The 22,023-nt window shown below is 40.8% G+C and overlaps 2 protein-coding genes and 1 pseudogene across 2 annotated transcripts; 2 read left to right on the top strand and 1 right to left on the bottom strand.

The window, feature by feature from the left end:
- Positions 1–1,539: 1,539 nt before the first annotated feature.
- LOC146626227 (RNA-binding protein with serine-rich domain 1-like) lies at positions 1,540–10,529 on the bottom strand. The gene is made up of 7 exons (XM_085360403.1): positions 10,510–10,529; positions 8,565–8,711; positions 8,226–8,408; positions 7,910–8,012; positions 2,586–2,739; positions 2,358–2,499; positions 1,540–2,248 (listed from the first exon to the last, which is right to left on the bottom strand). Coding segments are annotated over exons 1-7 (831 nt in total). The 5' UTR covers positions 10,512–10,529; the 3' UTR covers positions 1,540–2,148.
- Positions 10,530–11,017: 488 nt separating this feature from the next.
- On the top strand, positions 11,018–12,622 carry LOC146626226 (solute carrier family 2, facilitated glucose transporter member 11 pseudogene; annotated as a pseudogene).
- Positions 12,623–17,846: 5,224 nt separating this feature from the next.
- Positions 17,847–19,423, top strand: LOC146626225 (uncharacterized). The gene is made up of 3 exons (XM_085360402.1): positions 17,847–18,537; positions 18,651–18,819; positions 19,324–19,423. The coding sequence occupies exons 1-3, from the start codon at positions 17,847–17,849 to the stop codon at positions 19,421–19,423; spliced, it is 960 nt and encodes a 319-aa protein (XP_085216528.1).
- The last annotated feature ends 2,600 nt before the right edge of the window (positions 19,424–22,023 follow it).

Below are 22,023 nucleotides of genomic sequence, written 5' to 3'. Positions count from 1 at the left end.
GAGATGTAACTTTCTAAAGGCCAGCAGCAGGTGGCTCCTCTGGTTGCAAAAAAGCATTCTGAGCTGAATATTTACTGGCAATTTACATTAACAATGTCATAAAATATGATGCAACATTACAAAGCGAGGTGAAAAAAACCACCTGCTGTTACAGTGAGTCAGTCCCATCCCAGCTTCTGACAGCCTCAATTAAAGATTTACAGTATGATCATAACCGGTGACCTACTCGCTACAGGCCTATTGCATGATATGGCATTTTTAATATTCAGTCCAGTGTCCATTATAGCCCTTTATGCCAGAGTGGCAGAATAAATGTATGAGTTCTTAGCAAAGGAGATGTCAAAGGAGAAAACAGCCTTCTGATTCTTACCCAAAATATAACCAGAAGTCAGTAGAGAGGGAAGGGAATTCACTAACCTACAGATTGTACCTATAATAATGACGTAAGCTGTCAGTACTCGCCAACTTACATAATGTCAGAGTCATTCATTATATCTGGATTTTTTTTAACCTGAGGGTTAGAAAGGTTTTGCAGTGTGGATGTGTTTGTTGTGTTTGCATCCAGCGTGATTTCATGTGAATATTTTAGGAATTCAGCTGTGGTCTTTGGCTCTGGTTGTGACAGTAAAACATCCACTACTGTGACTGTTAGTGAGACATTTGTCCATCCTTCTGACGCAGCTGCTACGTCATCTTCCAAGCACCTGGATGACTGATATCGATGCTAAAGAGTCTCTGGATTCAGGGAGTGATGATGATGATAGAAGGAAGTGGTTTTAAACTAAATTATGTGATATTTAGAATCCCCTTATATTACTCCCTAGATAGTTTTATCTTGTCAATGGAAACAATGGCAGAAAGAAACAGCTTTGAATAACTCTACAGCATTATTATTGCTTTGACCTTCAGATCCATCTATTGAAGGAGAGGTCAGAGGTCAAATGTGACATTGTAAATTTTTATATATAATCTTTATATGATACTCTCTATATGCTAATACTTACCTCACTCGTAAGACTTATAGTTTATCAGTTGTAAGCCTCTTTCTCATTTTTCAACCAATAAATCATTGAGTTCACCTTGAAGACTCGGTCAAATTAACATTTAGTTATTATATAATTTAGTTAACAGTCTGACCCCTCACTACACCACTAAAAAGTTTTATCAGAATTCAGACAAAAACAGGAAGCCCACAGGTCTTTGTCATGTCTGAATTATGTCTTCAACTCATTTGGAACTATAATTAAGTACTGATTTTATTTGTGCTGGTTTAGCTCAGCATGTTGAACGGGTGACCTCATGTCATATGGCTGAGAGTGGCAAGCCCAGGTTTGAGTCCAACCTGCAGCCCTTTGCAGAATGTCTTTCCTGTCGTGTCTTCACTGATCTATCTAATAGAGCTTATTGCATTCAGGGTAGAGCAACAGCAACCCATCTAGTAACGATCACGGAGTCATTCATTCTAAGGTCGTGGCAGGATTACAAGACAGTAATATTGTGGATAGGTCATATGATAGACATAAAGATTAGTGTGATTATCTAAGCTTTAATAGCACTTGTAAATGCAATGGCAATAATGGCTATTCATTGCCATATGACTGAGTAACTACCCAACACCATAACTGACAACAGAAATTAGGGACAGGCAGTAGAAGGAAACTGTTAATCTGAAGGACGGAGGTCCAATAATGATTTGAAAACTAGGAAATGGTTGCATTGCAATTTTCATATTAATCCCACTGTGGTTCATAAACATACAAGAGGTTCTTTTATTCTGATCTCACAGCCTTTTTTCTTACTGGGGACACATGAAGATTTGCCTTTTAGGCTCTTTTACAGTTTTGTGTTTCTATTGTTTTCAAATACATGAACACAACAAAAATACTAGAAAATAATGAAAAGGTTTCAATGTATTAAAAATGACGCATTTAAAGTTCAACACAATTCTTACGTCTTATTATCATAAAACACCGCCTGAATGTCTTTACTGGGGAAAATGGTAAAGACTTTGGTGCTCCTGTGTTCGCCACTTAACAAGGTAACAACACAAAAACATTTTTCTTTCACATTTTTTGTTGCTCTGATCAAAAGGACAAAACAAAAGAATAAATTCAGAGGAGGCGAGGGAGAGGAAAGGCTTCACGATCGCTAGCGCGAGGAGTTGGAACTTGATCGCGACCGATGGCGGCGGCGGCCAGGCGATCGAGACCTGCGCCGCACTGGAGACCGTCGGCGTGGAGACCGAGATCTAGAAAAAGAGAAATTAAGAGAAAAGAACATAAATAACAGAAGAGGTAAAGGTTTCCTCTCTCCTCCTCCCCCTTCTCCACTGTGGGTGCCCATCATTTGCTCATTACCTTCTCCTCATACGAGGGGGAGTCCGGCGCCACATCGGGGGCGGAGGAGGCATCCTCCGGGGAGGGGAAAGCCTGCGAGGAGGGGGGCGCACCGTGGGAGTCAGCACAGCTGTGACAGTGATTTCCTGACCATCGATCTGACCTGAAAGACATCAGCGTGAGAGTTGATCCACTTTAAGCACATGACTCAGAACGTGGCTCTGAAACAATCTCTTCAGTCCTTCCTACCTCCGTCCATGTGCTTCAGAGCCTTCTCTGCCTCTTCGGAGGTCTCGTACTCCACATAGGCGTACCCCTTGGACAGGTGAGGGTGCATGCGGTTCATGGGCATTTCAATCATCTTGATCTTGCCATATGTGGAGAAAATCTCCTGGATGTGCTCCTTTAAAAGACACAGAAAACCTTTGAGATACCTGCTGTTTTTATTGTGAGTAACTTTCAGCTTCTAAACCAAAAATAATTTGTTCTTCCTGGTAGAACTGATTCTTTTAGCCTGATCACGTGACCACTGCTTGCCCATCTCTGGATTAAGTCTTTGGTGAGCCCTCTTTTGATTTTTGATCCATTTGTGGTTTCCCGGTTGTCAGTTGCTGATTACAGACTTCATTCATCATTCTGCTTGAACTTGAAATCTTTGCTCATTTAAAGTCTCAGTAGCCCGACGACTGCACAGATGAGGCTTAGCGGGGAAAACGTCACACAGAAGCAGCATTCCTTGTGGTGGTGGAGTAGGTATCCACATTAACAACAGATGGTGCATGGACACAAACAGGGCCTATCACATTGTTCTCCACACACTGAGGACTTGGCCATTAAATGCTGGCCGTTCAGCAAACTCAGTAATTTCCATCACTGTTCTTTACATCCACGGTTACACAGACACAAAGCTGTGACAGTAACCTGATACAAAACAACCAACAAATGGTTATGAAAAAAGTTCTCCGCCACTTTTTCCAACGTGGATTTTGTAGCTAGAGGGTCCATCATACTTGACTACTTGTGTTTATTGAAACATAACAGCAGCATTCAAAGCATTCAGTCCTCCGCCCCGACCATCAACTCATCAGACCACGTCTCTGTCTTGTAAATTCCAGCATACAGACCTCTGGTCATCAGAACTACGGAGCAGCACTGCAGGATTTGCACAGACTGATCGGTGCTTCGAGGGGCTCAGGACACAGACACTGAGGAGCATGCTAAGGCTCTATGTGGCTAGATCTAAAATTTCAATTCAATTTTATTCATATGCCACAAAATCACAACAACCGTCACCTGGATGTAGTTTATACTGTAAGGTAAAGACCCTACAGTAATACAGAGAAAATCATCAACAATCAAACCCTATAAGCAAGCAGTTGGTGACAATAGGAAGAAAAAAAAAATTTAACAGGAGGAAACCTCAGAGCTCAGATCCAGGATCAAGGAGAGACAGCCACCTGTCATGACCAGTTGTGGCTGAGGTTGCATGAAGAAAAAAAAAGTATCAATATCAGAGTGAGTGAGAACCTTATGACAGAAACTCTGCTTTTAATTCTGGAGATTAAGCAGCCCTCAGAATTACAAGAGCCAACCTCTATAAGAAAATCAGTGGCAAAAAAGGCCCTTAGTCACAAAAACCCAAATTATAGAATCAATTTCAGGACCATAGAGATACAACTAGACTGGGACAGGATATTACATGTATTACAGACTCCAGGGGCCCGTTCTTCGTACGTCGCTCACTACATCCAAGATCAAATGACACATCCAAGACCAAACCATCGCGCTAACCGTGAGCTCGCTAATCCGGTTCCCCGAACACACCTGTTGTTGACGATTAGTACAGCTGGACGCAGTAATGTGACATCACTGGGTGTCGTAAAAGGGGCTACGCATCGATAGTAGAAACATTGATCGGCAACCCGCTGATTGGTCGGCGAAAATGTCGAAGGGGCGCGCTCGGTATTTTCCGGCAGCAGAGCAAGAACTCTTGATTGAGGGATTTCAGGAGTTTCAGAGTTTAATTAAAACGCAAGGGAACACTGCAAAGGCTGCAAAAGCAAGGAGAGAGGGCTGGCAGAAAGTTGCTGACAAATTAAACTCGTAAGTAATTCAATAATAACAATAATAATGGAGTGGGTTTATATAGCGCTTTTCAAGGCACCCAAAGCGCATGACAATACCACTATTCAGTCACTTTGTTATTTATTTATAGATTTATTATATTACACTATATTATCCAATATTATATTACATTATATTATATTGTTATATTATATCCCCTTTCACATTAGAGCCACAACAGGACCCACTAGAACATGGGAACAAGTAAAAGTGGAATATAAAAATATTCTACAGAATGGTAATATTTATCACTTATATTGCTTTTCGTCTCTTGGAAAGAGACCCTGAAATAATCTGTGTTTGTTTGTTCATAACAGCAACCAAGAAAAGGGCAGAGCAAAAAAAAGACAGGTGGTGGTCCTGCACCCCCTCGTCAACAAGTTGGTTAAGTGAATAATACCCTCACGGGAATATCGATATCTCTCAATGAGCACACTGTCGCGCTGAGCTAAAGGATCCTGTCTGTCCCGCAATACACGCTGAATTCTGAGAACTCTCCTTATCAATCTTGCACCTTCCGCAATGGGTGGCTCGCGTAAACGGACAGGACATGGCTGCGACAGACTTCCCAAATCCACCTTCGCTTTTATAGCCGTGGTCTCTCATCTTGATTACACGAAGTGATTTGCAATTACTACTCTGAAATATGAATTACATCTGTAATAATCACATACATGTAATAGAATGTTAATAGTACATTTCCCTTTTTTAGGATATGACCTGTATGTATCTGTGTGAAATCAATGAAAGGATCAAATGCTGCATTATCTTCAGTTACATTGATGTTATTTATTTATGTTGAAACAGTGGTGGAATATCGCTGTTGCTTTCGTATAAATGAAGCGGATATACCTGCGTGGCCGCGATCTAATCCTGTTTACATAAAGTAAACCTGCTCCCCAGCAGGTTTACGCTTACGGCTCTGTTGCTATGACAGCAAGTCCCGGATGAGCTTCGGGGAACCGAACGATCCAAGATCACGCGAAATCGTCAACAATCTAATCCAGCTAACTTACTTAGCGAGGTACGAAGAACAGGCCCCAGGATCACCTCACAGCCACAACACTGCATGATCTCAGAAAACTACTTTGTAAATTCAACATCTCATCAAAGTCTTAACAAGGAAAATAATAACAAGGACTACAAGGAGGTGAAACTTTTTGCAGCAATGACAATCTTATTCTGAAAGTGAACCCCCCTCCCCAAAGAGCTGTTATTTGACTATACGCAGCCCGATCTATATCATCAACACTGGTGTGGAAACTGTGCTTCATATAATATTCATGGGGGTTCATGTGACCCCTGCACATCTCCTATGTTTTCAAAAAAAATCTCCTGCACTTCCTACCGAGGTTAAAAAAAGGCTCATCTTAACCCATCTGTCCTCACCACTTCCTACAGAGCCACCACACAGAGTGCACCAACACGCAGTACCAACACTCTGTGGCATGAGAGCAGCAGTGCCTCAAACAGAAAGCCACTGGGGAGCGTGGCGATGGCAGCTGAGATTAATGGGGTCTCACTGCCACCTGTTGGGAGCCTGGCCCAACAACGCCACCTGTCAAGGGCAAAAAGGATCACCAGGGACAGCAGGCACCCCTGCCACAGACTGGTCTCTCTTCTACCTTTAAGCAAAAGCTATCACAGACTGGCGTGCAGCACAGTACGGCTCTGTGACAGCTATGACCTGACCTCCGATTTTTGTTTGTTTTTCTGTGATCCTAATTTTGTTCAGCAGTGCATCTGTGATGTATTGACTGAATGACAGTAAAGAAATCTGAACCTGAATTTGGATGACGGCTGGGTTCATTCTGGGGGTCATTTCTGTGTAACTGGCCAGTCTAAGCATCACCAACAAAAAGTTATACATGTGGTTACACACAGACACACATTACATATGACATATTATAGAATGCCATTTAGGAAATTTGTATATATATTAGAATGAAAGCCTGAATATATATTTTAATGATTATTATTTATCAAGCGGGAAACCAATGAATTAAATCATCAAGAACCCCCCACGCCACCCCTCCTCTCTTCTCCAGAGGTCCACAGATGCAGCTCCACTGTTCTGCAATTAACAGTGTAGCGGACAGCTACACACTCTGAATCATCTGCAGCATTAATCCTCTCTCAGTCTCCCAGAGTGTACTAAAAATTCTGGAACACACAGAATTATCCAGAAAAGACTGAACAAGTTTCTGTACTGAGACAGAAAACAAACAGGATTTGAGGGAATGAAAGGCTGCTAATACTTATTAGAGTAAGAAATACCTTCTTGCAGCTAACACCTTATCAGTTCTTTGTAGCCGCATTCAGTGTAATCAGTAACTCCATGCTTGTTTCGTGAGCGTACTGGTAAAAGTATTAAGGTAATAATAGAAATGCAAAGCATTTCATTACAGCCTACATTTGTTTTTTTTAAGCAACTACAAAGATTTGCTTTACAATCAACTACAAATGATCAAATATCTTAAGTTTTCACAAAAATGAAATGTGGCCACTGTGCTTGTAGCTAACAGTGTTTACCAGAGATTTTAATGCTGCTGACTCAAACTCCAAAACAAAGGCTTAATCAGTCCCCTGTGAGCACTCTCCACCATCCCTACGATCCTCTTCTTCATTTGAATCAACAAAAAGTTTCAATACAAACTGTAAACACAAAAACTTTTTAAGAACTGTGAAAATAAACTCTGCTCACAGTTTAAAGCTGTGACTAAGCAGTATGTTTATTACTTGTTATTCTGTTGGCTGCAGTGTCCTAAAGTCCCTCAGGATCTATCGTAACGCACGTATCAACAGAAATCGGGTGTGAAAGAAAATCTGGCTTCATGGTTATCCATTTGCACACTGCTTGTATACATCACACAAAGATTCCCTGCTTTTATGACTTAAATACAAAAGTATGGAAGATAGTTTCCACCACTGGGGGGGATAAAAGAAAAAAAAATACATCCATAACTACATTTTTAGTTTATTTGAAATTTCAAGTTAGCTCTGCCAATCAGAAAGCTCCGTGAATGACGTCATTCCCTAGTTACCCACAAATGGTGCAGTCACAGGTGCACTCAAAATCAGGAATATGTATAGTAAACATGGAAAAATTCCTGTTAATGCTAATAATAACAGCATGTTTCCACTAGTAACACAAGGATGTCATCATTTTAAAACCATTTTGAAAGCAGTTTGCTCATTCGTGACCTCCATCTGTAGCATTGGTAGCTGATGCCTCCACCTTCTGTTTCCGGGTAACAGTGAAATATATTCAGAGAGGTCCTGATTGGTGGAGCTAACGGCTTATCAACTTGAAATTTTATGTTATGGATGACAAAAAAAAAGCAAAACAAAAAACATTCTGTGACATAGCAAAAGAGCCAGTGTGATAACAATAAAAACAAACAAACAAAAAAAACCATCTTTTTAAGCACTTCTAGTTAAGAATGTACCTTGATGACGTTTCTGGTCAGCCGACCCAGGAAGACCTTGGTCGGTTTGGGTGTGGGACTCCTGCGTCGTCGATCCCTGCCTTCCTTCTTTGGCGATTTAGACCTACAATCACATCTGACTTTAATTTAACATGTGAGCTGTTAATGACAGCGTCTAATATGAAAACTCTTCAAGTACATTTAAGTTCTTTTTATGAAAACATCACCAGAACCAAGACTCACTGAGGATTACTCACTGAACAGGCAATGTACAACCTCTTGCTAATCTCTTACTACATTTAGTTTTTTGGGTGCTTCCTAGTAAACGCTTCCATACTTTGAGCGCGAGCGTCGTCTGTTGTTGTGGCGTTGGCGGCTGGGGCTGGGTGAGGATGATGAAGATGAGGAGGAAGAAGAGCGGGAGCTGGAGGAGCCAGAGTGACTGGAGGCAGAGGAGCTTGAGCCACTGGAGGAGCCAGAGCTGGAACCTGAGCTGCTGCTGCTGGAGCTGGAGCTCGACCTAAAGAGAACATTATGATAATTTTTTATTTATTTATTTATTTTTAAATGGATGATCTGCTGAGGGGAGCAATAGAAGGGTTTGGTCCCAAAGCTTTAATTAAAATGAGCTAACTCTCATTCAAACCAGAGGGGAACAGGTGGTTAGTGATCTGACCTGCTGCTCCTGCTAGAAGCGCTGCGTCGGGTGCGGTTCTTGTCTCGGCCCCGGCCTTTGTCAGCTCCCTCTTTAGTGGCTCCTGACTTGTCCTTGCTGCGCTGTTTGCTCTTGTCATCGTCCTTCCTTTTTGTTGGAGAAGGCGCCCTGTTAAAGGAGAAAAAAACCAAAAAGATCTAAGATTTAGGGTGCCAGACATCCCCAACACCTTTGCACTGTGCCAAAATAGATTATCATTTGCATACAGTAACATCAAACCATGCAAACTGACAGGCAGGAATGATTTCCTGTGTTATTAAGCGTTTGGGTAACTCAGTCTCTAAGTGAACGTGCTCCTGTCATAGAGTGGATGGGCTGTATTGTCCAGCATTGTCCTCATCTTGGACAACATCCGCCTCTCTGACACCACCTTAAGGGAGTCCGGCTCCATCCCCACTACATTACAGGCCTTTACGGACTAGATTTTGAAGGAACATTTCTATTTTAGCCTGCACAACTTTTTTTTATAATTTTGGTAAGGTTATTTAAAATCTCAAGGATTCAAGGAGCTTTATTGTCCTACACGTCATATGATAACATGAGGTTAACATCTGCACTACCTTTCCAAAAATTTACATCAGCGGGACCCAAGCAGACTTGCAAAGTATAAAAGTAAGGAAAACAAAAATGGAGTAAAAGAGGCTTGAAGCTGAGCTGGTCTATATGTGAGATGTAACTCAAGAAAAGAAGAGAAGGGAAACTCAAACTACAGCTTTTTAATATTTTTTGAAGGCAAACCTCATTTTACTTGAAATGATAAGATTATGTCATAGTGAAAATTAATAATAAACTTTTTCCAACAAATACTGTTTGACTATACTTTTTTCTTTGTTTTATTGGACAGGCAGTTTTTAACTTTAAACAAACACTGGTAAAACTGTTAGGTGGCTTCAAAATATGCTGCACTGAAATATATTATATTATATTTTGGACCTGCAAATTTTCTTCATCTTTCTATGTTTTTACACACATACATTATCTTCATAGCCACCGTTGAAATTTACAGTATTTTGGCAGTACGGTTATAAGTGGCTGTAAATAATCTTACATTTTTACTGAATTATATTGTCCCTTTCTAGCTTTTTGAACCTAAATCTTGATTACCTATATTACTGATACTTTTTTGGATTTTCCCCTTTATCATAGTTTTAATTATTAAATCAAAATTCCAAAACTTTTGGCTTAGTCAGACTATGTTGAACACGTTCGTCATTTCTCCATTTTTAACTCCTTGCCTGCTATTGATCACATCCCAGTTGTTAAAGGTAACTAACACTCTGAGGTATATGAGGGAAAAGGATCTTTATTCTCAGTTAAATAATATTCCACTGATGTAACTACAGGGATGCTAAAGTAACGTCTTTCCGTCTCTGTGCAAAAGCATCTGCATCGTCACTTTTTCCAACACTGAGGTAAGAATGACCGCTTGTTTATGGAAGCATAATTCTTTGCGCTTTTGACATGAGCTACAAATTAATTTAGTCGATTTGTCAAATAGATGCTACCAATAGTTCTGTGTTAGGGGGAGAAAACGAACTTCCTTTTGTTGTTATTATTCTGTAGGAAACTCGCGAACCCTCGTTCATTTGCTCTTTGAGCAGTTCTGCAACACATTTCTGTAATCGCCACATATGCATTTTTAAGAATGAGGACAAATGCTGAGTGGCCACAGTATATCTACTCATAGAAAATGCAAAACAAAATCAAGCTAGCTCAAAAGTTAGCTAGCTTACCGTTGGTTAAATATATAAATAATAATAATATGGCTGTATATTGTGTTTGCTTATTAACAATTTCGTGTAAAGCTAAAAGCAGTACCTTTCGCGTTAACACTTTCGTGTAGTGATTTGCAATTTATAAGCCAAATACAAAAGAGAAACAAATTAAAACGACTGCGTTCACTTACATTTTTTCCTCGCGACAGTAGTAATCGCACAAAAATGACGTAAGCAGTTTGAACCAATCAGCACTCTGTACGCGCCTCACACATGCAAAAACATCCGTTAAGATGGTGAAAATAATTATCTAAATTTAGACTAGCAGGATTTATTTTTCTGAATAATACTTGTTTCCCATAGCTGGTTTCACTTCTTTTTATTACTCTTTTAAATAATTTCTGTAATTTGACTCTTTTAAATTTAACTCTAAATTTGACTGGGGAAGGATCACTGCAGCAGAACTCTTGCGGGTAGGACGTTGCCTGAAAGGTTAGACTCAGGGAAAAGGCGCAGATTTATATAACCCCGGCTCTAACTGAAGAATCACGCTGCCTTTCATTTGAACCGCATTAGAGATCAGCCGTAGTCTCATATGAGTGAAAAACGCCTCTCTAAGCTACATAAAAGGTTTGGACTGATTGAACAACTAACGGAAGGGGACAAGTTTGCTCTTCCACTTAAAGAGCCTGCTTTGAGATGAAGTCTGCAGATAATGTACCAGAAAAAACCAGGAAACCTTCAGGCAATGGATTGACTCTTGGACTGACTGTGCTCTGTGCTGCCATTGGAGGAACCTTTCAGTACGGCTACAACATCTCCATCATCAACGCTCCTACCAGCTACATCCAAAAGTTTATTAATGACACCTACATAGAGCGCTGGGGTACAGGCTTGGATATCCCAGAGGTGACCCTGGTGTGGACCCTGATAGTATCAGCCTTTTCTCTTGGTGGCCTCCTTGGGGCCCTGCTGGCAGGCCCTATGTCAGTTCGCTTTGGGAGGAAAAAGTCGCTGCTTTTGAACAATTCCTTCATGTTTGCTGCTGCTGTGCTGGTGCTAACATGCCGGGTGGCAAAATCATTTGAGATGATCATCATTGCTCGCTTTCTGGTGGGGATGAACTCAGGTGTCAGCATGAATGTCCAGCCTATGTATTTTGGAGAGAGTGCCCCCAAACACCTCAGAGGTGCTGTGGCGTTTTCTTCTGCCGTCTTTACTGCATTTGGGATCTTTTTGGGTCAGGTTGTGGGACTTACTGAGCTTTTGGGTAGTGAGCCTCTTTGGCCCTACTTACTGGCTAGTAATGCTTTGCCAGCACTGGTCCAGCTCCTTACCCTTCCCTGGTTCCCCGAAAGCCCCAGGTACCTACTCATTGACAGGGGAGACAGGGAAGCATGTCTCCAGGCTCTTGGAAGACTCCGCGGCGGGGAGGCTCCCGTTTTGGAGATGGAGGAGTTGCTTCAGGAGCAGCAAATGTCCGCAGCCATAAATTCTGGAGCTACATCTTCTGCTAAGACGCCCTGGGCCCTGTTTAAGGATCGTAATTTACGATCACAACTCAAAACAGTCATGGCCGCCAGCAGCGCCATGATGCTCTGTGGAAACGACTCCATCTACTTCTATGCTTCCTACATCTTTCAGGAAGCAGGGATCCCACCAGAGAAAATTCAGTACGTCACCATTGGGACGGGGGCATCTGAGCTAACAGCTTCCATTCTGAGTAACCTCCTGATTGAACGCGTGGGTCGCCGGTACCTTCTCATCGGGGGTTACAGTCTCATGTCTTGTTGGTCTATAGTTTTTACTGTAGCTCTTTCACTCCAGAGCCGCAAAGTGACAGGGATGGCATACCTCAGCATGGTGTGCGTTTTCGCTTACATCCTTAGCTTTGGCCTGGGCCCAGCCGGAGTGACAGGGATCTTACCAGCTGAGATCTTTGATCAGACGGCTCGTCCAGCGGCCTACATGATCGCCGGCTCTCTAATGTGGATTAGCCTGCTCCTAATGGGAATGCTGTTACCTTTCATCGTCAATGGCCTGGGAAACCTCTGCTTTCTGCCTTTCCTCTGTGTTTGTTTGGTATCTGCTGTGTTTCTGGGGCTCACCTTGCCAGAGACAAAGGGCAAGACGCTGGCTCAGATTACAGCAGTGTTTGATAAGAAGAACCAAGGGAAAATGAATGAAGTTCCAGACCTAATGACAGAGCACGATCCCCTGAATGATCTCTACCAGTTGGGTAAAATCTGCTCATTTACTTCCTCAACGCATGATCCTGACCTTGACCATAAAGCTGCTGAATGAAATTTGACCTGTGGGATTATAAAAAGCCGTGCCTTTTGAGCTTATCTTCAGGTTTTAATTGACTTCTGTGCAGATTAAATCCTGTGTGTTATTTATGAGATGTGATCCCCTTAATAGTGACTGTTCAAATCTGTTCTTAATTTACAATTTGGTCTAGGCCTTTAATCCTACCCAACACACATTTTGTATTTATTTATTGCAAACCTATATAAAGCTTCTAAAATGTCTTTTAGATCGCCATTGAGAGTGATGGTGCTGAACCCTTTTGTAGGGTCCCTATGCCAAAGAAATTGTCCTCACTCATATTTATGCAGAAATCTCTCAAGCTCCTGCCAAAAACTGGCATGTGTTTGCAGTAGTTTGGGCAATCATTTGAACAGCATGTGCTGTAGGGATTACCTTCTCTAGTTCAACACTTGTGAGCTGCTAGATAACAGTTCATGTTTATTGTGCAATCTGATGCTGTTTTGTTTTTTATCTATCCAGCTCAGTGAACCATGCATGTGTGTTTTCCTATTTGATGACCTTTCTGGGAACGCAGACTGTGTGTAATTCTTTTTTTTTTCTTTTTTTTCTCTCATTTATGTTTATGTTTATGCAGCAACTGGACTGCATCTGGAATTTAACTATATTAGTTAGTCCCCTCCAGACTTCTGTGTGCACCAGGGCTTCAACTACATGAGTGTAGCTCTGCAGAATGGCCAGTAGATGTAGCCATTGTGTCTGCCACAGTTTGTGCAGTGATAAACAAGGCAGCGCGTCATGAAAATGAATCACACAGTCAAGGTTAACACTTTTAAATTCACCAGCTTTTAAACTCAATGCAGCCCTTCCGAGCCTTCTGCGAGCCATCTGTCGCAGCGTCTGTATGTTCTGTAATCACCCTGCGTTGCTTGATCGTGTGCTGGAATGAATCCTAAATGCAGACGTCAGGTCTGTTCTTGCACTGTTGTAACGTGTAGCATGTGCTGCGCACTTACTGAATGACACTGTCGCACTTTTCTCTGCCCAAAAATATTATTACTATTTATTTAAATCAAAATACAACTGTGTGTACAACAAAATAAAGGAAAAAAAGTGGTGACCCGCATTCTCGTCATGTTTGTGATTTGGTTAGTGAGATTTATTCTGCTTGCTTTTTAAATTATGTTTAATCACCCAACTTTGGCTCCCTTCACTCCTGCGCACTTTAATTCAAGTACTTCTGCCCACTCTTATTAAAGTGGATGGCATAACACTGTTTATTTATGGAAACAAGAGCTGGGTGAGAACATCTCACTCTCCAGTGGGGTAAGGTGTGCATTTTCATTTGTCTTTATTACACCATCCAGCTGACAGAAAAGTCAATTTCTATTTAAGTGCATCCAGTGTCAAGTAGGATTTGTGAGTGCAAGGAAGAATGTTTTTATAACCCCGACAGCTAATGGGTATTTCTTCTCTCTGTGGCGCTCAGTTCAGCCTACAGGATCAGTTTGCCTTTTCCAGTGAAGCAAACTACACAGCTAAAAGTGACTTTGTGTTAAAGAGGTAGAGAGTTCAGATATAAAAGCAAAACATAAGAGTTTTTCTGCCAGCAAACCCAGCCAGCACTGAGAGATTAGTCCTTAAAGAAGGACTGGACAAATACAGAAGCGCTCTCCACCGCACTCATCAGAAGCAGTTCATCTGTGAACACGCTGCTGTGCTTTGGGAGATGGCTAATGATTTCAGGCCTCAGGCTAGAAGAACCTCAGCGGCTTCACATACTATAGAGTTAATTGCTAAGGCACTCATAATACTTACCAGGAGACAGAATGACTGACATTTACTGCATCTGCCATTTTTCCAGTTATGATTTCGCTGAGTTTCTGGTGAAGGGTCGATCCAAAAGATGTTACATTTTGTTGCAGTTAGGTGCAAAAATGAGTAGCATTATGTTGAAGATAAAGGCAGGAAATGGTTTGCTTACATTTACATACTGGAAATGAGTTTTTGTTTTTAAAATAATAGATTTAAACAGAATGGCTGGATCGGTTTGAGCTGATAAGAAGGCAACAGTAACTCAAACCACTTATTTCAAATAAGATATGCATACGAGCATCTCACACAGCATGTCAAGCTTTTAAGCAGATGGGCTACAGCAGCAGAAGACCACATCGGGTGCTGTAGCCCATCTGTGAGCTAACAGAATAAAAGGTGAGGCTACGTTCACACTGGCTCACCAAGACAGACCCTGTGTGAGGTCCTGGCCAGGTTTCTCTTGGAAATGAGAGTTAAATCACAATGAAATAAATAAAGGTTAATAAATAAATAAATAAAAACTTGACAAAAGAGGATTGGAAATGTGTCTGTTGGAAGTGTGCACTGATGAGTCCTGATTTGTGCTCTAACATAGGTACAGGTAGGGTCAGAATTTGGCATAAACAACATGAAAGCATAGACCCATCCTGTCTTGCATCAGCAGTTCAGGCTGGCTGTGTTGGTGTAATGAAGAATTTAGTCAGTCCTGAAAGTAAAAGTTGCTAACCCCGTACTACAGTGGCAGCTGACTGTATAAAATAAGACGTTGTTATTGTCACTACATACAGTGATAGATTGAAATTTCAGTACATACACCAGTCCTAAACAACACAACATAAAGAAAACAGACCAAGGCAGGGTGTGATAAGATGCTGTGAGTGCAAGTCCAAAGTCAAGTGCTGCACTGACTGACACAATATTGCACACATAATGGTGTTAAGCTGTAAAGAACACTGAGTGTTTATCAAGGGTCTGGATCTGTTTCTGTACGTTTTAATTGACCTATACCGCTTCCTTGAGGGCAAAAGGTCGAAAAGATGATGACTGGGGTAAGAAATAGATATTATGATGTTCTCTGGAGAGGAAGCAGATGTCAGCAATGTCCTCGAGTGAAGGAAGAGGGCAGCCGATGATCCTTTGCGCTGACGTTATGACCCTCTGTAGGGCTTTTTTCAGGCTACTGAACAGCCTGAATACCACACTGAGAGACAGTGAAAAAATGCACTGTCACACAGTGGTGGAAAATAATCGCCAACTTCACACATGGGTTGTTCTTTTTTTAGGAGTCACAGATGTTTCTGTGACTTTTGTATCGTAGCAGTGGTGTGAATGGACCGGGACGGATTATCAGATACGTGGCAACCCAGGAATTTAAAGCTGTGGACTATTTCCACACAGTCTCTATTATTGAAAATGGGAGAGTGGTCAGGTCTGCACTTCCTGCAGTCCAGGATTGCTTCTTTTGTTTTCTTTGTCTTTAATGCGAGGTTGTTTGCAGGGCATCAGTGGGCCACTTTTGGGACCTTGTCGAGGTATGTACTGCCTAAGATGAGGCCAAACACTGTGTCATCTACCATCTTTATTATGGAACTGGAAGTGTGGGAGGACATACGTATGCACGTCATGTGTGTAATGTGAGCAAGCAATGGGCTCAGCACATAGCCCTGTGGGACGCCACTGCTGAGTGAGAAGGTGGAGGAGAGGTTAAGGCCAACCCTGACATCCTGAGGACAATTCGTAAGGAAATTACTGTTTAGTATATCTGGGATGATCGTACTGAAAGCAGAGCTGTAATCATTGAAACGCCTCTGTGGACCTTTTTTACAAATTTGTCAGGGTCAAAGGTAAGAGGGAGGCTACCTTTTAACAAGGCTGAATATTATTTTCTCAAGGCACTTGGTAACAATGGGAGTGAGAGCAACATCTCTGAAATCTGAAAGTTTCAGCAGCAGGCTTCTTCAGGACTGGGACAATAATTGAGGACAAATATCATTATACATAGTTCACCTGTAAAAGACTGCAGGTGCTAAACTGCCTTGCCTGCAGTCTAGACCTATCACGCAGTGAAAACATGACAAAGGATGTCCTGAACTGCTAAAACACATAAACTCATTTACAAAGTAATCCAAGCAGTTTGTCACATCAGCTCACAAAGTGTTGATGAAAGACAGAGGTAAACATGACTCTGTTCTTGGCAACAAATTTAAAATGAGCCTACACATCTCAACATTTTCTACATTTAATACATTCTTTACTGAAAAGCTTTACTGACTTGGAAAACCTCTCAACTTTAGAAAACAGCTTGTAAGCACACTGTAAAAAAGGGCAGTGAAATTGACATAAAAACCATGTAAAACCCCTACAGAAATGTATAGTAAACCCCAAAACACAACTTTCCTGTTTCGATCACAGTGAATTATTGTAAACCTTTAAACAGAATGTTCCTGTTATATTTACAACATGAATGTGTGATTATAATCAAATTTATTGGTTAAAACTACAAATACTGTGAATAAAAACAGTGAAACACCGTAATACTCATAACCAAACAATCATGTTAATTTGACATGCAAATACTGTAAAAATCACAGTTTTAGTCAGTTTTTCTTAAAAACACATGACGTATATGTAAGTCACTTTACAACTGCATGGATGTACTGGGCCTACTTTTAACATGATTCATGAAATGATGCAAAGTCATGGATTGGACTAATAAAAATGTTTTCACAGAAGATGTCATTGTGAACCTGAGAGGTTGCCTCTCCATTTATAGGCTATATAAAAATATACAATTAAAATTGTTTACATCATGTTTTTTTCTTAAATCATTTGCAGCCTATTGTAGGGTAACCAATAAGAAATTATTATTTAACGACTAAGTAATGCTTCTGTCATAATGCTTGTATTCTTTATGTTTCTTTTAATTGCAATGTGATACTTAGACTAGAATACTTTTTTGGGTTAGGTCAGCAATGTCTCATTATTAAAGGCTAAACAAACTTACAGTGCCTCCCATAGGATCTCTATGGTGCCTCATCTCCACAGAGCTGTAAGCTACTTCAGGCCACTCACAGTTGCACTGAGCGCGCCTAATTTTGAATGTGCATCTGAAGCTCGTCTCTGATTGGATAATGACGTGAGGGCGGGAGGAGAAGAGCGCCTAGTTCACGACTATAGCTAACGAGCCAGCACGAGAGAGAAGACGGGAGAAGAAAACATCGAACTTTCAGCAACTACGTTGTTAGGACAAATTACAAACATACGATTTCAAGTGTTTTTTGAGGATCTGTGTTTGTTCGTCAGAAAGTCTGCACGGTAAGTTCAATATCTTGGCGACGTTTTTTCGAGATAAAAGCACCAGTTGATATTTAGACCAAGGCTCATAACCTAGCGCTAGCATGCTAGTTCAGCTGAAAAGCACAGGCAAACTTTAGAAATCCTAAAAATGATCATCTGCGTCTTTTGTAAAAAGGTATTGGTCACATTAAGAGGCTATGTACTACATTGCAGAGTGCATAAGAATGAGCCTTGTTGTATTTTTAAATGTGTTGGCGCCAATTGCAGCCAAACATTCACCACGTACTCTGCTTTCAAGGGGCATTTTTATCGTGTGCACAATGCACCTGCACTTCAAGCTACTCCTAAAGCTCTTGTTGCAGATTTAAAATGTGCAGTTTCATTATGTGCCCGCCATTTTCAAACAGTGAAAGAGCTAGTGTCTCACTTAAATGATCATATTGCAGGGGGCAGGTCTGTGTCATGTCCAGTAAGTGGTTGTAAGCATATGTTTACAAAAAAGTCATCATTTACTTCTCACATGTGTAGGAAGCATAAAGCTTGTTCCCCAGATGGTATTGATGACATGTACAAGGAATCTCGTCCTCAGCCCCCAAATGACAGTACAGAATATTCAGAAAACACACATGAAACCATGGCATCTGCTAGTTCAGCCAGTGATATGCCAGAGAAGGATAGTCATTCTTATCTCAGAAACATGTGTCTCTTTTACCTTAAACAGCTACTCAGCTACTTTGAAGAGAAGGAGGAGTCCATGCTTCTCTGTGTTGAAGATACATGTCTGGCAGATGAGGTACAACTGGAGCAAGTGCCTCTGACACCCACTATTATCATGTGTGGTAAGTCTGTTTCATAGCTCTCTCTCGCTCTTTTTTTTTTAAGTGCATTTTTTATAGAATGTCATGTGACTGCCGTGTTTATTGATATAACCTGTTAAATAATTTCTTCACAGGACAGTCCTGCTATTCCTCAAGAAGATACATGCTGAGTGTTGATCGGCACCTCGTCAGCACAAACATATCCTCCTTCATTTCTGCACTGTGCCTCATGTTCGGGAGCTACTACAATTTCAACATCCATTATCCATCTGAGCTGGCTTCCACTTTAGAGTTTCTTCAGAGGTGAACAAATATGGCTTTGTTATTTCTTATAACTGAGACTCTGGGATCTGGCTTTGATGTGGTTCGAGTCCAGGTCTGGCTCTGAGTCTCGGTCGGCTTTGGAGCCGGTTTCAGTTGTTTTTTCTGTTTTTTGTTGTTGTTTTTTTTGTTTGTTTGGTTTTTTTAAATACATTAACAGTCTGAATCTGGGTCCAAGCCTGGCCGAGACTCAGGGCTAGACCAAGCGTCAACTGACGTCTGACTACCTATAACCTTTGCTTTGGATTTTAACAATGCTAAAGTGTGACATATCACTGCAGAAGACACTCGTGAAGGGTGCCAATACTTTTGACCATGCATTGTTCACTTCCCCACAGCATTTTGGTTATACTTTGTCTTGAACGTGGTCATGGCCATGACTGTATATATATGTATATACTTAATTTTTACTTACTTTGTATGTGTATTTTAACTGATCAATTATAAAAATGCTTAATAAACTTTTATATGATTGTTATTCTACAGGTGTTTCTTCTCCATAAACCCAGAAAAAGGAACCAAAGTAGAGAACAAAAACTCAAAGCGTCGTCTCAGTGTGAACCCTCGAGTCCTCACCCTGATTTAGGATCTCGCCGACCACGAGTGGCGCTAAGCCTAAATCTTGACTCTCTGTGGACTGTTAGTTTTACTTTGTTAATTTTGTTCCACAATGTGTACTGGAACCTTTTACTGGTCGAATGCATGAAGCCAATTCATGAAGATGTTCTTTCTTTGTAGGAATGTTCTTTATTTACATAAGAAAAGAAAAAAAACAACATGCTGCTACTGCAGTGTTTCTAGACCACATGTGTAGGTTTGTTTCACCACGTGGTTTTGCTGATGTTTTCTGACCAGGGCCATGGTTGTGGTGACAACAGGGTGCGTGTTGCGTTGCACGGTGATTATGATCATTTTTGGCACAATATGTGTTTTTTGTTTTAAAGTCTTAACAGGTTATTTAACTTTTTCTGGTGGAGGGTCTAACAAATGCTTGTTTCATGAACATGGTTCTTGCTTTGCAGGAATGTTCCACAGCTTTTATAGCCTATATTTTGATTGAATTGTGTAGTTGCTGTGTGCCTTGCATATTGTGTTAGTTGGAAAAATGGATCCATTTGCTGTCATTTTGCTAATGTGGCTGCAAAATAAATTTCCCAAAAGTGATATTTTCCTCTCTTGTGTTTTCTCATGTGTATTTTTGCATGTTTGGGTGTAGGCGTAGCAGTAAGAAATCTGCTGGGTTATGGTTAAAATTTTACATTAAAACATATAATATTCAGCATAGATTTTATGTATAATTTACAGAGCAGCTCCATTTAATATGCACAGTTTCACCGTAGTTCTACCATTTTAAATTAGTTCTTTGTACGATATTTCCCTGTTAATTTTGCAGTTTATGGATCCACAAAAAGCATTTATTACTTGTAAAAGATACAGGAAATAGTGTATTTATATATCACATCTATGTGTGAAATTAACTTCTTTTTCCTGTAGATTTAACAGTTTTAATCTGAGATTCATTCACTGTAAATCAATTTACAAGTTGCATCTGTAAAGCGTTTTTACAGGAAGTCCCTGGTAACCCCAGCTGCCAGGGTTTTCCTGTAAAAACAGCACGTTTTTTTTACAGTGCAGTAAGACATTAGCCAAGTCCATTTTTTAAGTGGATGAATGGTTTTTCCATAATCTCGACATGTCACACACGACAGGCAGCTTGATCTGAAGTTTATAAATGGACCAGGAACAGAATGAACATGACTTTCATGTATTCAGAGTACACCTGTCTTTGCTTTGATCTCTACCCAGTGGCGTCTTTGGTTTGAGCGGGTTTAGTGAAGCGCTTCACAAATGTGAACAACAATGAGGGCTAGAGTGTCTTTCAGCTCGCTCCATTTGTTTGCATCTTCCTCCTCAACTGGAGAGTGCACGTTTCCTTTGGCAACCAGAAGTAGAGTGCTTAAACAGTGGGGGAGTTAAGAGCCTTACCTTTAAATGGACTTCCTGTTTGTTACTATGAAGACATTAGAAGATGTTGCCAGGCACCTGAGACAGTAGGAAATTGGGCAGTGATAAGATTTCTGAAACCAAAAAGCAATGCTACCCCCCACCTACAGAGTGTATCCACCTACACACGTGTACGATGGACAAGAATAATTCAAAGGAAAACAGCTGTGTAAGAGTTGTAGCCTCTGTGTGCGTACGTCGCAACAACACAGGCTCGTGATATTATTAGGAAGCAGACAGCGGCTAACGATGGGAACCACGTCATTATCCCTGTTGTCTTTCATGCCAGCTGGCTTCTACTTCCAGTGTGAGCAGATAGCACCAAGAGATTGTGTCATTATTACAGTTTGACCTTTCGTTTGGGAAAGGCGAACACAGAGGAAGCAGTGTTATTAAACACCCAATAAAGTGGTGTTAGACTGTCAGCCTTTTATCATAAAGCCTTTTTCCACCTTATATGTAATGGATATGCTTTAGTTTATTACATTTCGATTGTTTCTAAGGGCGTGTTACTAGTTTGATACTGGATAGACCAAGATCAAAAGGGTGAGATTTAGTCATTTGTAGCAATCAATCCACTGAGTTCTCAGCAGGCTCTGCAGTTGCCCATTATTTTGGTTTTATGATATGTTTTATGGCCCTTTTAGTTCCCTCTCAATGCATTATTTACCTTCACTTACAGATCATCAACAAAAAAAATCAACAACACTTTGGCTACGGACTATGCAATGTTGACATTTAAGTTAATAATTACAACTCCAAATGCATGCCAGTGTTGTTTTGAGTATGTATACCAGGCCTGTTTTCAAGGAACAGGTTGATCAAGTTCTTTCCTCACAGTCTAAAGAAAGCAAGTGAGCATAGTCTTAACTCATATTAAATACTTTACCCATCAAGATAACATGTTGGGCTAATTATGTTTGTGAAAAGATTAGCAGCCATGGCTTTGTGCTTCTGTTGGTCTGATTGCCTGTCGGGGTAATCATGGATAGACTTAAATCTTATGGAAAGCATGGGCATAGCTACCATGGGGTCATTACACTCAAAGCCTCAAGTTTGGGATTTTGGCTGCTGCCTAATAAAATGTGCAACATTTATTCACAATAATATTAACTGCTGTAAGAGCCATTTATTCCTGGGTGTTTGTTGTTGCACTAAGGGGAGGTTGACTCTTGAGTCACT

The sequence above is a fragment of the Diplotaxodon limnothrissa genome, linkage group LG8, assembly GCF_057381915.1.
Source record: "Diplotaxodon limnothrissa isolate DT_005_m linkage group LG8, D_limnothrissa_male_GT1.1, whole genome shotgun sequence".
In the NCBI taxonomy this organism is placed as follows: Eukaryota; Metazoa; Chordata; class Actinopteri; order Cichliformes; family Cichlidae; genus Diplotaxodon; species Diplotaxodon limnothrissa.
This window is presented reverse-complemented; position numbering and strand designations above follow the sequence as displayed.